The sequence below is a fragment of the Nerophis ophidion genome, linkage group LG19 (assembly GCF_033978795.1).
Source record: "Nerophis ophidion isolate RoL-2023_Sa linkage group LG19, RoL_Noph_v1.0, whole genome shotgun sequence".
NCBI lineage: Eukaryota > Metazoa > Chordata > Actinopteri > Syngnathiformes > Syngnathidae > Nerophis > Nerophis ophidion.
Window position 1 is genome coordinate 33,702,967 of NC_084629.1, and position 15,887 is coordinate 33,718,853.

The 15,887-nt window shown below is 39.2% G+C and overlaps 1 protein-coding gene across 1 annotated transcript in view; it reads left to right on the top strand.

Annotated features, from left to right (window-relative positions):
- The window catches only part of erbb4b (erb-b2 receptor tyrosine kinase 4b), a 975,361-nt gene that overhangs the window by 410,748 nt on the left and 548,726 nt on the right, over positions 1–15,887 (top strand). Inside the window, exon 2 of the mRNA XM_061879863.1 lies at positions 12,806–12,957. Within this exon, the coding sequence (XP_061735847.1) occupies positions 12,806–12,957 (152 nt within the window). The remainder of the gene's footprint in view (positions 1–12,805; positions 12,958–15,887) is intronic.

The window sequence follows — 15,887 nt, forward strand, 5'->3', positions numbered from 1 at the left end:
TGACCTGTTTCACAAAATACAGAAAACAATGGGAGCCACTAAACTCTTTTGAAATGTATAATGAAACAACACTGCATACAGAGTTTTGTTTTTTTTTTGCTTTGTGCTATGTATAAACCAGGGGTCTCAGACACGAGGCCCGCAAATTAATATGAAAATTTAATGTTAGTGCGGCCCGCGAGTTTTGTATGAATGCATCTTGACAGCATCACACTTAACAACCCTCCCAATCCTTCCTGGAGACTACCGAATTTCAGAGTGACTATTCTGTCGAATATCAGCTTATCCTCTCCCAGACAATAATAATAAGGGCGTGCTATCCTGGCACTCCTAATAGTGCCCTCTATAACCTGTGCAATCAGCTTGCCAGCCCAGTCAGGGTTAGGGTTAGGGTTCTGGGTATTTGTTCTGTTGTGTTTATGTTGTGTTACGGTTAGGATGTTCTCCCAAAATGTGTTTGTCATTTTTGTTTGGTCTTGGTTCACAGTGTGGTGCATATTAGTAAGAGTGTTAAAGTAGTTTATATCACAACCCTCAGTATGACCTGTATGGGTGTTGAACAAGTATGCCTTGCAGTCACTGACGTGTATTAACAAAGACCACCTCACATAACACATGTGACTAGCTGGCACGCAGGTAGCACTGGGTAAAAGCGGGCGCGATGACATGGTTGAGAGGTCGGCACGCAGATAGAACGATGTAAAATCGGGTGCGGCGACATGTTTAAGAGGACGTTAAAGGCGTTGCTATCACGACACGCCCTCTATATTGTTGTCAGGGTGGAAATCGGAGAAAGCTTATCCTGGGACAGGCACTGAAATCTGGAAGCCTCCTGGAAAAATCGGGGGTGTCGGCAAGTATGCAGCTGAGCCACATCAGAGTGATCAAAGAGCCGCATGCGGCTCCGGAACCGCGGGTTGCCGACCCCCGCCATGGTCTTTGGGTGAAGTGAAGTAGTGTTTATGAGCCCAGCGTCGTTCTGCATGCAATGCAAGCAAAGTTCGACTTCCGGGTGTCGTTTAGGAGGGAGAGAGGTCAAAAGTGTCCATCTTTGAGATTCCTCCAGGGATGATTACAGAACAGCCTGTTCTTGTCCTCAAGGCCATTTGGGGGAGTCAAATCGTAGATAAGGATTTCTGTTTTTTCTCAAGCAGGCATTACAATGGTTTGCCTGTTCTATTTGTCCATGCTGGTTGCTCTCATATCCAATATTTCCTTTTCAAGCTTCTCCATGATGTGATCCATCTTGCGATTCAGTTCAGAAATCGCCCCAGACTGTGATCCCACAGCCCGACCCAATCTGTCCATTGCGACGAACAGCCTTTGGGCTCCTTGAGTAGCTGCCATCGTCTTACGAATTTTACGATACACCATATCAATGCCCAGCCCAATCAGCAGGTTCCCCGCGATCATGGTTCCAAATAGGTAAATGTCTTCCACGTCCTCGATGGAAAGGACTGAGAAGCACATGATTCTCCATTTGTCCCAGGAATCTCTCACGTACCCCGCAGCAATGGTTCCATCAGGGCAGCCAGGCTCCTCAGAACCTCTTTTCCTCGTCGAAAAGATTTTGTCAATAGAGTCGAGAGTCCAGCTAATCAATTCCATGTCTGATGTTAAGATTTAAAGGACAGCGCAAAGAAAGAGGCTTCAGTGTTCACAGCTAAATTTTTGTGGACATGTTCCAAAAATAATGATGTTAAAGATGAACTTTTTGTATGAAGAAATGTTTAGAATTAAGTACAGGGATTCTGGATGGATCTCTATTAAAATCCCCAAAGAGGGCACTTTAAGTTGATGATTACTTCTACGTGTAGAAATCTTTATTTATAATTGAATCACCTGTTTATTTTTCAACAGGTTTTTTGTTATTTGTACATCTTTTTTTCCAAATAGTTCAAGAAAGACCACTACAAATGAGCAATATCTTGCTCTGTTATACAATTTGATAAATCCGAAACTGATGACATAGTGCTGTTGTATCTCCTTTTTTCAACCAAAAATGCTTTGCTCTGATTAGGGGGTACTTGAATTAAAAAAGATGATCACAGGGGGTACATCACTGAAAAAATGTTGAGAACCACTGATCTAGCCCACAAGGAAGTGTTTTCAATTTGTAATATATATATGCCCCCTTTAATGTGCCCTACAATCCGGTGTGCCTTTTGAAGATAGACCTGCTCATTACAGGTCACAATCTCCGTAATATTTATTTTTCAGGAAAAAAAAAAAATTACCTTTGAGCATCACAAGTTTGTTTTAAGACACAAAACTTCACAATTCTAGTAAGTATACGTTTATTATAATACGTTTTATTTGCTGATTTCCTCATTCAAAAAATCATACAGAGACAATTTTGACATGTTCCATTCGCAGATTTTTTGCTCATTACAAGTTGTTTTCGCTTTCTAATGAGCTAAAAAAAATCTGCCAATACCTGCTTGTATTGTGAAGTTTTGCGTCTTGTGATGCTCAAAAGTATTTATTTATTTTTTCCTCAGAAGATCTATTGCCTAAAAAAAAACAGGTTATTATGTCTCACTATTGGGGGGATTGTGACCCGTATAAAGTTTATACAATTTTTTTATTTCTATATTTTGACTAGAAAGTACAATTATATAGTTTGTGAGATTGTGAGTTTTTCCCAGTGTAAATAATGTTCCGCCATGGTGACAGCCGGAGGTTAATCAGTGATTGTGTGTGATGCTTGACTGTAGGAAAAAAAAATAAAAAAGCTGTATGAACGTTGCTGAGGATAAAAAAAGAAATCCTTTAAATTGTATTGCAGGCCAAATAAATTGATGCTGATGTGCATTTCCATATAAAGCCATCATTTTGTCATTAGTTACATATATTGGAGTCTCCTGAATTATTATGACTCATTTCCCTAATCCATCACATCGCCAATGAAATTCTCCTGCAAACAAATTCAATCAGTTGGCTGCAAGACGGCAATAAATCACATATAGAGATATATACATATACTGTATATCAATGCAACATGAATCTTTCTGCTGCTTTGTTTGAAGTGTGCAAAGGGTGAAATCAATCAAACAGATAACAGATTTTATTTTATGGAAATGACAGAGGTGAGGTTTTAAAAAAGAAAAAAACAACAGTATGCTCTTTTCCTTGTTTCCTTTCCTCAGCGCGAGTGTTTTATAGACTCCATGGTGACAAGGCAACTCACCAATACAAAGCCAGCAGACTGTTTCAGGCGAGCTCGCAGTGATGTAAAGCCTCACATGTATAAAATATCGGCAAAGGAGACGGATGGCTTCGATCGCGTCGTGCGAAGGAGAGAGATGCCTATTTACAAGCGGCCCACATTCGCACGCACGTGTTGACATGTCACAAGAAGGAGCCTCGCAGTGAACCTGCAACAGTTCACACTTCCTGAAAATTTGCTTTGCATACCCCAGATGGTTTTGCCGTGGTCCACTTGGCAGTCAACACCAGTCATCTCCGCCTCATACTGAGCTAGCTTGTAAGGTTCCATGGATTCTAATTAGAAATTAGCGTTGAGAGGGCACTCGCACCCCCTATGACACATGCAGTCACCTCCGTTCAAAATACCCGACCCACCGTCAAAAATTTCAGGAAAATCAAGCATGTGGAAGGACGTTACAACTTGGTGTCGATATCAATGTGTAGTAATGACAATCAAATCCAATCGTCCAAAATCAAGTAACGACAGTTTGATGGTTGATGGTGTGGGACGGTATTCGCCGCCCACCATGAATGGGTACCAGGAGGAGCTGACCCGTGCTGCATTTCAAAGTGTCATTATCCTTGTGTGTACCAATCCTGATCAAAATCTGAGTTTGTGAAGCCGAGTTGTAAACGTTGAAAGTTTTGTGGCGAACCATCAGATCGAAGATTGGCGCCATGCCACGCTCACAAGCTATGGCGTAGGCAAAATTAATTCGCAATGTTCTGTCTAGGATCAGTTGAAAAGTATTCTATGGTCTGGCGAGTCCACATTTCAAATTCGTTTTGGAAACTGTGAACGTCGTGTCTTCCGGACCAAAGAGGAAAAGAACCATCTGGATAGTTATTGGCGCAAAGTTCAACTTCCGTCATTTTTCACCAAAAGGTGGCGATATTGGTGTTGATGTCAATGTGTAGTAATGACCAGTTGCCGGCCTTAAAGCCTAATATTAGTTTCAAAGCAAATCCAATCATTAAAAATCAAGAAACAACAGTTTGGTGGTTCTTGATGAGGGACAGTTTTCAACGTCAGGCTCCACCCACCATGAATGGGTACCAAGAGAAAAGAACCCATTCTTAAATTCAGGGTGTCGTCATCATCGTGAGTACCAATCCTGATCAAGATCTGAGTTTGTGGAGCAGAGTTATAAACGTTGAAAGCTTTGTGGCGAACCATTAGATCAAAGTTTGGCAGTATGCCACGCCCACATCCTTTGATGTAGGCCAGGGGTCCGCAACCCAAAATATTAAAAGAACCATATTGGACCAAAAATGCAAAAATACATTTGTCTGGAGCCGCAAAAAAATTAAAGCCTTCTATAAGTGTTATAATTAATACAACACATGTTGTAAGTGTCTATATTTGTTATATTAGCCTACTATCAAAATAACTTTAAAAGTATTTTAGAAGTGTTGTAATGAAGACAGCACAGGATGTAAGTGTCCATATTAGCTATATTAGCCTACTATCAAAATGACTTTAAGAGTCTTATAAAAGAGTTTAAATGATCTTTGCAAGCTGGACAATGTTTTCTGTGGTCTGGAAAAACATGGCAGAAATACAGATAATGTGTCATGAGTCATGTAAATTTAACTGAAATACACAGAGGACATAAGTAAAGGCAAATAAATGAGCTCAAATATTCCTACAAAAGTGGCATAATGATACAATATGTACATACAGCTAGCCTAATTAGCATGTTAGCATTAATTAGTTTGCGGTGATACAGTGACCAAATATGTCTGATAGCACTCCAGCAAATCAATAAAATCACCAAAGCTCCCCTTTGTGCATTCACGCACAGCATAAAAAGTTTGGTGGACAAAATGAGACAGAGACGGAGTGGCATAAACATGTCTTCCCTTGGCAGCATTGGAGAAAATTGTACATTTTGTAGGTATAGCTCGTTTGGTAGAGTGGCCGTGCCAGCAACTTGAGGGTTCGAGGTTCGATCCCCGCTCCTGCCAACTTAGTCACTGCCGTTGTGTCCTTGGGCAAGACACTTTACCCGCCTTCTCCCAGTGCCCACCACACTGGTTTTAATTTAACTGAAATATGGGGTTTTATTATGTAAAGTGCCTTGAGTTACTAGAGAAAAGCGCTATATAAAATATAATTCACTTCACAATTGACTTCACTACATGTAAACGAACTACGATGAGTTCAAGGATCGCTGAAATTAGTACGACAAAACGGCTCATCAGTGAAGCATGTATACCATAAACAGTGGGCTTTCTAACAATTAAAAAAGTTTATTTCATGTTTGTTCTACAGAAAATATTTCCATCCATCCATCCATTTTCTACCGCTTGTCCCTTTTGGGTCGCGGGGGGATCGCTGGAGCCTATTTCCGCTGCATTCGGGCAGTAGGCGGAGTACACCCTGGACAAGTCGCCACCTCATCGCAGAGAAAATATATATACAAAAATAAAACTAAAACATAAAATTATATAATATATATATATATATATATATATTTTATTTTTATTTTTTTTTTATTTATTTTTTTTTCCCCCCCTTTTTTTTCCATTTTCACACATCTCTGAAAGAGGTCCAGGAAGTCACTAGGGCGCCGCTAAAGAGGCGCATGCGGCTCTCGAGCCGCGGGTTGCTGACCCCCGGCGTAGGCAATATTCCTTTGCAATTTTTTGTCTAGGATCAATCATTTTGACCGCAACTCATTTGGAGAAAGTCCTTTGGAGGATTTTGTGAAAGTACGATCCCTGTTTTTGGCCTTACAATGTCAGACGGATACCAAGATGGCCGACTTCCTGTTTGTTTTTAAATATGGGTTTTTGAGAGTTTTACGTGTGTCTTGTCATGATAGATGCCACCGGTGATTCTCATCACAATTTGTGAATCCGGGCCGGGGGGCAACATTTTTCCAATTTTAAAGGTGGCGCTCAAGAGTATATTTATATAAGTTTGGGTTTAAAACCCCTAAAATATCACATTTTTCACCAGAAAAATGGTGAGTGTCCGTGCGGGTTATGGCCTTCAAAAATAAAGAATAATACAAAATGAAGCAATTTCAAAAGGTGCTGAATCAGCCATGAACCATTCTCTGACTGAGCAGGTCTCAAAAGCAAGCGGGCTCACAGTTGGAAAAGGAAAAAGTTGATTTCAGCAGACGTCATGCCGAGATTCCCGCCTTCTCTGATCTCTGTCGTCTGCCCCCAGGGCGGCAATAATACTTTATTATACCTCTCCTGGCTTTAAGGAGCCCTGCCCCCACGCTGCTGCCTTCAAGTGTTATTGAAAACACCCAAGTCTACCATATATCATTCTTGAGGAGCCCATGATGCTATGTGCTACATAGCCAATCACCAGCACACCTAATATCGCTCTAATTCGGTCACAGTCCGGCCTGTATCGACATAGATGTTGTGCCTGAAACACAATTCTAGTTTTGTATACATAAATACATACATACATACATACATACATACATATATATATATATATATATATATATATATATATATATATATATATATATATATATATATATATATATATATATATATACGTTTTCTACCGCTTATTCCCTTTGGGGTTGTGGGGGGCGCAGGTGCCTATCTAAGCTACAATCGGGCGGAAGGGTGAGTACACCCTGGACAAGTCATACATACACATATATGTAAATATATATATATATATATATATATATATATATATATATACGCACATATATGTATATGTCTATGTATATACAATCACGATGAAAAGTTTACATAGCCTTGGAAAGAACATAATGTCATGGCTGTCTTAAGTTTCCAATAATTTCTACAACTCTTATTTTTATGTGATTGAGTGATTGGAGCACATACTTGTTGGTCACAAAAAACATTCATGAAATTTGGTTATTTTATGTACAAACCCCGTTTCCATATGAGTTGGGAAATTGTGTGAGATGTAAATATAAACGGAATACAATGATTTGCTAATCCTTTTCAACCCATATTCAATTGAATGCACGACAAAGACAACATATTTGATGTTCAAGCTCATAAACTTTATTCTTTTTTTGCAAATAATAATTAACTTAGAATTTCATGGCTGCAACACGTGCAAAAGTAGTTGGGAAAGGGCATGTTCACCACTGTGTTACATCACCTTTTCTTTTAACAACACTCAATAAACGTTTGGGAACTGAGGAAACTAATTGTTGAAGCTTTGAAAGTGGAATTCTTTCCCATTCTTGTTTTATGTAGAGCTTCAGTCGTTCAACAGTCCGGGGTCTCCGCTGTCGTATTTTACGCTTCATAATGCGCCAAACGTTTTCCATGGGAGACAGATCTGGACTGCAGGCGGGCCAGGAAAGTACCCGCACTCTTTTTGTACAAAGCCACGCTGTTGTAACACGTGCTGAATGTGGCCCAGCATTGTCTTGCTGAAATAAGCAGGGGCGTCCATGAAAAAGACAGTTTTTGGATGGAAGCATATTCCAAAACCTGTGTGTACCTTTCAGCATTAATGGTGCCTTCACAAAAGTGTAAGTTACCCATGTCTTGGGCTCTAATGCACCCCCATACCATTAGTGAATTATATTTATACAGCGCTTTTCTCAAGTGATTCAAAGCGCTTTACATAGTGACACCCAATATGTAAGTTACATTTAAACCAGTGTGGGTGGCACTGGGAGCAGGTGGGTAAAGTGTCTTGCCCAAGGACACCACGGCAGTAACTAGGATGGCACAAGTGGGAATCAAACCTGGCACAGCCACTCTACCAACCGAGCTATGCCGCCCCATCACATATGCTGGCTTTTGAACTTTGCATCGATAACAGTCTGGATGGTTCGCTTCCCCTTTGGTCCGGATGACACGATGTTGAATATTTCCCAAAATAATTTGAAATGTGGACTGGTCAGACCACGGAACACTTTTCCATTTTGCATCAGTCCATCTTAGATGGTCTCGGGCACAGAGAAGCCGGCAGCGTTTCTGGATGTTGTTGATAAATGGCTTTCGCTTTGCATAGTAGAGCTTTAACTTGGACTTGCATGTGTAGCGACAAACTGTATTTGGTGACAGTGGTTTTAAGAAGTGTTCTGAGCCCATGTGGTGATATCCTTTAGAGATTGATGTCTGTTTTTGATACAGTGCCGTCTGAGGGATCGAAGGTCACAGTCATTCAATGTTGGTTTCCGGCTATGCCGCTTACGTGGAGTGATTTCTCCAGATTCTCTGAACCTTTTGATTATATTATGGACAGTAGATGTTAAAATCCCTAAATTTCTTGCAATTGCACTTTGAGAAACGTTGTTCTTAAACTGTTTGACTATTTGCTCACGCAGTTGTGGACAAAGGGGTGTAGCTCGCCCCATCCTTTCTTGTGAAAGACTGAACAATTTTTGGGAAGCTGTTTTTATACCCAATCATGGCACCCACCTGTTCCCAATTAGCCTGCACACTTGTGGGATGTTCCAAATAAGTGTTTGATGAGCGTTCCTCAACTTTATCAGTATTTAATGCCACCTTTCCCAACTTCTTTGTCACGTGTTTCTGGCATCAAATTCTAAAGCTAATGATTATTTGCAAAAAAAAAAAAAGTGTATCAGTTTGAACATCAAATATGTTGTCTTTGTAGCATATTCAACTGAATATGGGTTGACAATGATTTGCAAATCATTGTATTCCGTTTATATTTACATCTCACACAATTTCCCAACTCATATGGAAACGGGGTTTGTATTTAATATGGGTCTACTGAAAATGTGACCAAATATGCTGGGTCAAAACTACACATACTGCAATGTTAATTTGGTTACATGTCCCTTGGCAAGTTTCACAGAAATAAGGCGCTTTTGGTAGCCATCCACAAGCTTCTGGCAAGCTTCTGGTGGAATTGTTGGACAACTCCTCTTGACAAAATTGGTGCAGTTCAGCTAAGTGTGTTGGTTTCCTGAGATGGACTTGTTTATTCAGCATTTTCAACACGTTTAGGTCAGGACTTAGGGAAGGCCATTCTAAAACCTTTATTCTAGCCTGATCTAGCTGTTCCTTTACCACTTTTGAAGTGTGTTTGACATAGTCCTGTTGGAACACCCAACAAAACAGGCCCTAGCATAATACTACCACCACCATGCTTGACAGTGGGCGTGGTGTTCCTGGGATTAAAGGCATCACCTTTTCTCCTTCCAACATATTGCTGGGTATTGTAGCCACACAGCTCAATTTTTGTTTCATCTGACATCACATTGACAAAGATAAAACCTTTTGGAGGAAAGTTCTGTGGTCAGATGAAACAAGAATTGAGCTGTTTGGCCACAATTCCCAACAGTATGTTTGAAGGAGAAAAAGTGAGGGCTTTAATCCTAGGATCACCATCCCTACCGTCAAGCATATTGGTGGTAATATTATGCTCTGGGCCTGTTTTGCTGCCAATGGAACTGGTGCTTTAAATTGGACAATGAAAAAGGAGGTTTCCCTCCAAATTCTTCAGGACAACCTAAAATCATCAGCTTCGAGGTTGAGTCTTGGGCACAGTTGTGTGTTCCAACAGGACAATGACCCCAAACACACGTCAAAATTGGTAAAGGAATGGCTGAATCAGGCTAAATTAAGGTTTTAAAATAGCCTTCCCAAAGTCCTGACTTAAATGTGTGGACAATGCTCAAGAAACAAGTCCATGGCAGGAAAACCAACACATTTAGCTAAACTGCACCAATTTTGTCCAGAGGAGTGGTCAAAAATTCAACCAGAAGCTTGCCAGAAACTTGTGGATGGCTAACAAAAGTGCCTCATTGCAGTGAAACTCACCAAGGGACATGTAATCAAATATTATAATTGCTGTATGTTATACTTTGATCCAACAGATGTGGTCACATTTTCAGTAGACCCATAATAACATCATACTTCTTTATAAGTGTAAGTAAACTTTCAATCGTGACTGTATGTATGTATGTATGTATATATATATATATATATATATATATATATATATATATATATATATATTTATATAAATATATATATATAAATATATATGTATGTGTATATATATATATAAATATATATATATATATATATATATATAAACACAAACAACGTTTCCATATGAGTTGGGAAATTGTGTGAGATGTAAATATAAACGGAATACATTGATTTGCTAAACATTTTCAAGCCATATTCAGTTGAATATGCTACAAGGACAACATATTTGGTGTTTAAACTGATAAACATTTTTTTTTTGTGCAAATAATCATTAACTTTAGAATTTGATGCCAGCAACATGTGACAAAGAAGTTGGGAAAGGTGGCAATAAATACTGATCAAGTTGAGGATTGCTCATCAAACACTTATTTGGAACATCCTACATGTGTATTGGGAACAGGTGGGTGCCATGATTGGGTATAAAAGCAGCTTCCATGAAATGCTAAGTAATTCACAAACAAGGATGGGGCGAAGCTTCACCAATTTGTAAGCAAATTTCTCAACGAGCCATTGCAAGGAATTTAGGGATTTTACCATCTACGGTCCGTAAAATCATCAAAAGGTTCAGAGAATCTGGAGAAATCACTGCACGTAAGCGATTATATTACGGACCTTTGATCCTTCAGGTGGCACTGCATCAAAAACCGACATCAGTGTGTAAAGGATATTAACAAGTGGGGTCAGAAACACTTCATAAAACCAAGCTCAGTAACTACAGTTGGTCGTTACATCTGTAAGTGCAGGTTAAAACTGTACAATGCAAAGCGAAAGCCACTGATCAACAACACCCAGGAACGCCGCCGGCTTCGCTGGGCCCGAGCTCATCTAAAATGAACTGATACAAAGTGGAAAAGTGTTTTGTGGTCTGAAGAGTCCACATTTCAAATTATATTTGAAAACTGTGGATGTGGTGTCCTCCAGAACAAGGACGAAAATAACCTTTCAAAATGTTATAGGTGCAAAGTTCAAAAGCCAGCATCTGTGATGATATGGGGGTGTATTAGTGCCCAAGGAATGGGTAACTTACAAATCTGTGAAGGCACCATTAATGCTGAAGAGTCCATACAGGTTTTGGAGCAACATATGTTGTCATCCAAGCAATGGTATCATGGACGCTACTGCTTATTTCAGCAAAACAATGACAAGCCATCTGTTACAACGGCGTGGATTCGTAGTAAAAGAGTGCGGGTACTTTCCTGGCCCACTTGCAGTCCAGATATGTCTCCCATCGAAAATGTGTGGCGCATTATGAAGCGTAAAATACGACAACAAAACCTTGGACTGTTCAACAACTTAAGCTGTACATCAAGCAATAATGGTAAATAATTTCACTTTCAAAGCTTCAACAATTAGTTTCCTCAGTTCCCAAATGTTTATATATATATATATGTGTATATATATATATATATATATATATATATATATATATATATATATATATATATATATATATATATATATATATATATATATGTATCCATCCATCTATTTTTTACCACTTGTCCCTTTTGAGGTCGCTGGGGGTTGCTGGAGCCTATTTCAGCTGCATTTGGGCGGAAGGCGGGGTACACCCTGGACAAGTCACCGCCTCTATTTATATATGTATATATATATATATATATATTATTAGAATGAATTTGGGCCATATCCATGCAACCAGAATGATTTTTTTTAACCTGTAACCTGTTTTTTAAAAGTTTCCTATACATTATAACAAACAGTACATTGCTAGAATTGCTTTGAATCATGTTGAATCGAGTAATCTGAATTAAATTGCCACCCCACGAATTGGAATTAGAACGAAATTTTCAGTGTCCAAAGACTCACACCCCGACAGTTTACCATCTATTGCATTGGTCATCTCTTCCGTTAATTCGATGTACGCCATCGATATTTAGATGTTATCTCCGTGTCTGTATTGGCTGTCCACAAAGGTTCCACTTTCTTTTTTTTTTTATGACTTTGTCCAATCTATTTTGAATTATTTCAGTTATTTTTAGAAACATTGTGGAAGTAATGGAACAGGTCCTCAGTTTGTAAACTTGTGTTTGTGTCCAGTCTTATAATTCAATACAACTTTTGCTAATTTCATTTTCTTCAGGAATTTACCAGTTTGGAATAAAACGTTGCTGAAGTACAATAGTGGTTCTGAGATCTCTTTAGTAACCGTTTTTATGGTTTTCACATCAATTCAGCTACAATCAGTTGAGGGCTTTGATTCACATTTATTCCCAATTTTGATTACTTGATTACGTCCGTAATCAAGTAACCCCAATTGGGGTTTCTGTTTGTGTCCTCAGTTGACAAAGGATCTTCTCTTCCAGATCTGCATCAAAATTTACAAAATAGTTATTGACGCTTTCAACAATTGATAATTAATTGGATTTTGAAAAAGTTCATAGTGTAATTTTTGCACATTTCTTTTTGAGAAGTTTTGAGGCTAAGCCTTCTAAGAACCGGTCTTAAAGATGCTACCTCTGAACTACCACTATTTACTATAACACGGTCCAGAGATAGATTTGTATTTATTTACAGATTGTTTACAAACCAAGCACCAGTTAAGGTTTACAACTCCTTCAACCCCCCTTACTGATGTAACGCCAAACATTGCCTTCCATGACCAGGGATATAATTCTTGTCTTCCTTTGTCTCCCAGTATGTGCTGGCACGGAGAACAAGCTGAGTACGCTGTCAGACCTGGAGCAGCAGTATCGTACTCTGAGGAAGTACTACGAGAGCTGCGAAGTCGTCATGGGCAACCTGGAGATCACGAGCATTGACCGCAGTCGGGACCTCACATTCCTCAGAGTAAGAACTGTAACACCTGACGCGGTGAAGCCACATGCAGAAACAAACACCCCTTTCAAAGATCACATTTAGTTCTCTTCAAAACGTTCACATGTTGCACAATGAGATGTTACTGGAGAAAGTGTACATTATTCCTGTAACTTTCTGTCTGTAAAATATACATTTTTACATTCTTGATAAATGGCAGTAGATTAAGCAAACATCTGATTGGGGAGTCATAGTGCAACTACCTGGAATTTACACTTTGTGTGGTGTTGCGGTTGTCCGACTTTTTGTGTGGCCGTAAATGCATCACTGGCTGAGTGCCATGAGGGCGTATGTTGGCAAAAGTAGTTTTGGCCCGATTTGTACGGCATACAATGACCAATTCTGCTCAATAAGTGAGGACGTCGAGATATCGTATTGGATGAATGACACTTTTGTCGCTATATCCAATGGATTTAGGCCAATGGTTTGCAGCAGGACTCCAAATTTAATCTTGCCTCACCGAATATACAATTGATGACAATTGCAATTATTTTGCATTTTATTATTAGCCATTCACTATTTGGATGAGAATTTTACAACAAGCCACAATCGCGATTCTTGGAGCGACATTTCGATACAGAATCGATTACTGATCCAGCACTACTCTTGATTCAACCGTGCAATAGATTATTATGGTCTAAATATTATAATAAAACCATTTAGGAAACAGGTTTTAGGCAATGTTTCCTCTAAATGTGCATGTGTATGAGCAATTGAAAAAACTCATTGAACAATATCAGACGAGCACGCCTGTCCAAAATTTGACTTAATAACAAAATAAATGTCTTATTATAAAAATCAAATGACAGCAGTCATTTCCGTGTGATGATTTTTTAGTATAAGTCACCACTTATGATGAAAACAAACAACAAAAATATTGTTTTTCATGAACTGTGTACTAGTATTGTGTGTCTGGGTGGGGGTCCTGCTTCCGAAATTTTTTTTACCCCTTTCAAAGGTCACATTTAGTTCCCATCAATACTAGAGATGTTTGATAATATCGGACTGCCGATATCATCGGCTGATAAATTCTTTCAAATGTAATATCGGAAATTATCGGTATCGGTTTCAAAAAGTAAAGTTTATGACTTTTTAAAACGCCGCTGTGTACACGGACGTAGGGAGTAGTACAGAGTGCCAATACACCTTAAAGGCACTGCCTTTGCGTGTCGGCCCAATCACATATCTACGGGTCCTCACACCCACACAAGTGAATGCAGGCATACTTGGTCAACAGTCATACAGATCACACTGAAGGTGGCCGTATATACAAATCTAACACTGTTACAAATATGCGCCACACTGTGAACCCACACCAAACCAGAATGACAATCGGGAGAACATCTGCACCGTAACACAACATAAACACAACAGAACAAATACCCAGAACCCCTTGCAGAACTAACTCTTCCGGGACGCTACTATATACACCCCCCGCTACCCTCTACCCTCCCCCCAACTCACCCCAAACCCTGCCCACTTCAACCTCCTCATGCAATTCCAAGCTGTTGTTTTGAGGCATGTTAAAAAAATTAATGCACTTTGTGACGAGCGGTATAGCTCGTTTGGTAGAGCGGCCGTGCCAGCAACTTGAGGGTTGCAGGTTCGATCCCCGCATCCGCCATCCTAGTCACTGCCGTTGTGTCCTTGGGCAAGACACTTTACCCACCTGCTCCCAGTGGCACCCACACTGGTTTAAATGTAAAAATTAGATATTGGGTTTCGACATGTAAAGCGCTTTGAGTTACTAGAGAAAAAGCGCTATATAAATATAATTCACACATTCACAATAATAAATATGGCAGTGCCATGTTGCTATTTTTTTCCCATAACTTGAGTTGATTTATTTTGGAAAATCTTGTTACATTGTTTAATGCATCCAGCGGGGAATCACAACAAAATTAGGCATAATAATGTGTTAAATCCACGACTGTATGTATCGTGTCGGTTGGTATCGGTATCGGTAATTAAGACAATATCGGAATATCGGATATCGGCAATAAAGCCATTATCGGACATCTCTACTCAAAACCTACATGTTGCACAATGAGATGTAAGCATTGGAGAACGTGTACATTCCTGTAATGTTCTGTCTGCAAAATGTATATTTTTATGAGCAATTCATGATTAATATCCGTAATTTAACATTCCGAATAAATGATAGTATAATAAGCAAAGATCTGATTGGGGAGTCATCATGCAACAACCTGGAATTTACACTTTGTGTGGTGTTGGAGTTGTCCGACTTTTTGTCTGACCATGAATGGATCACTGGCTAAGAGCCATGAGTGAAGTGATGGTTGGAATTCATGTCCTGCTTAAAGTGTGTCGAAAGTTGTTACAAAAATTGAACGGTGTTGACGACTATCTTTTCGAGTCGCTTGTTGTCACCTGTCACTTACAGAAATGCATTGCAGAGTCCTACGGAGTAAATTGTTGTGTGTTTAATTTGTTTCCAGTTTAGATTGCGCACAATTTAGCGGGAACGTTGGTTATAGGTTACAAAAGCTCCTCATAGCTGCACGCAAAGAGATGGCCTAAATCAGTGGTTCTCAACCTTGTTTGATGTACCTCCTGTGAACATTTTTTTAATTCAAGTACCCCCTAATCAGAGCAAAGCATTTTTGGTTGAAAAAAAGAGATAAAGAGGTAAAATACAGCACTATGTCATCAGTTTCTGATTCATCAAATTGTATAACAGTGCAAAATATTGCTCATTTGTAGTGGTCGATTTGAAAAAAAATATGCAAAAATAACTAAAAACTTGTTGAAAAATAAACAAGTGATTCAATTATAAATAAAGATTTCTACACATAAAAGTATTCATCAACTTAAAGTGCCCTCTTTGGGGATTGTAATAGAGATCCATCTGGATTCATGAACTTAATTCTAAACATTTCTCC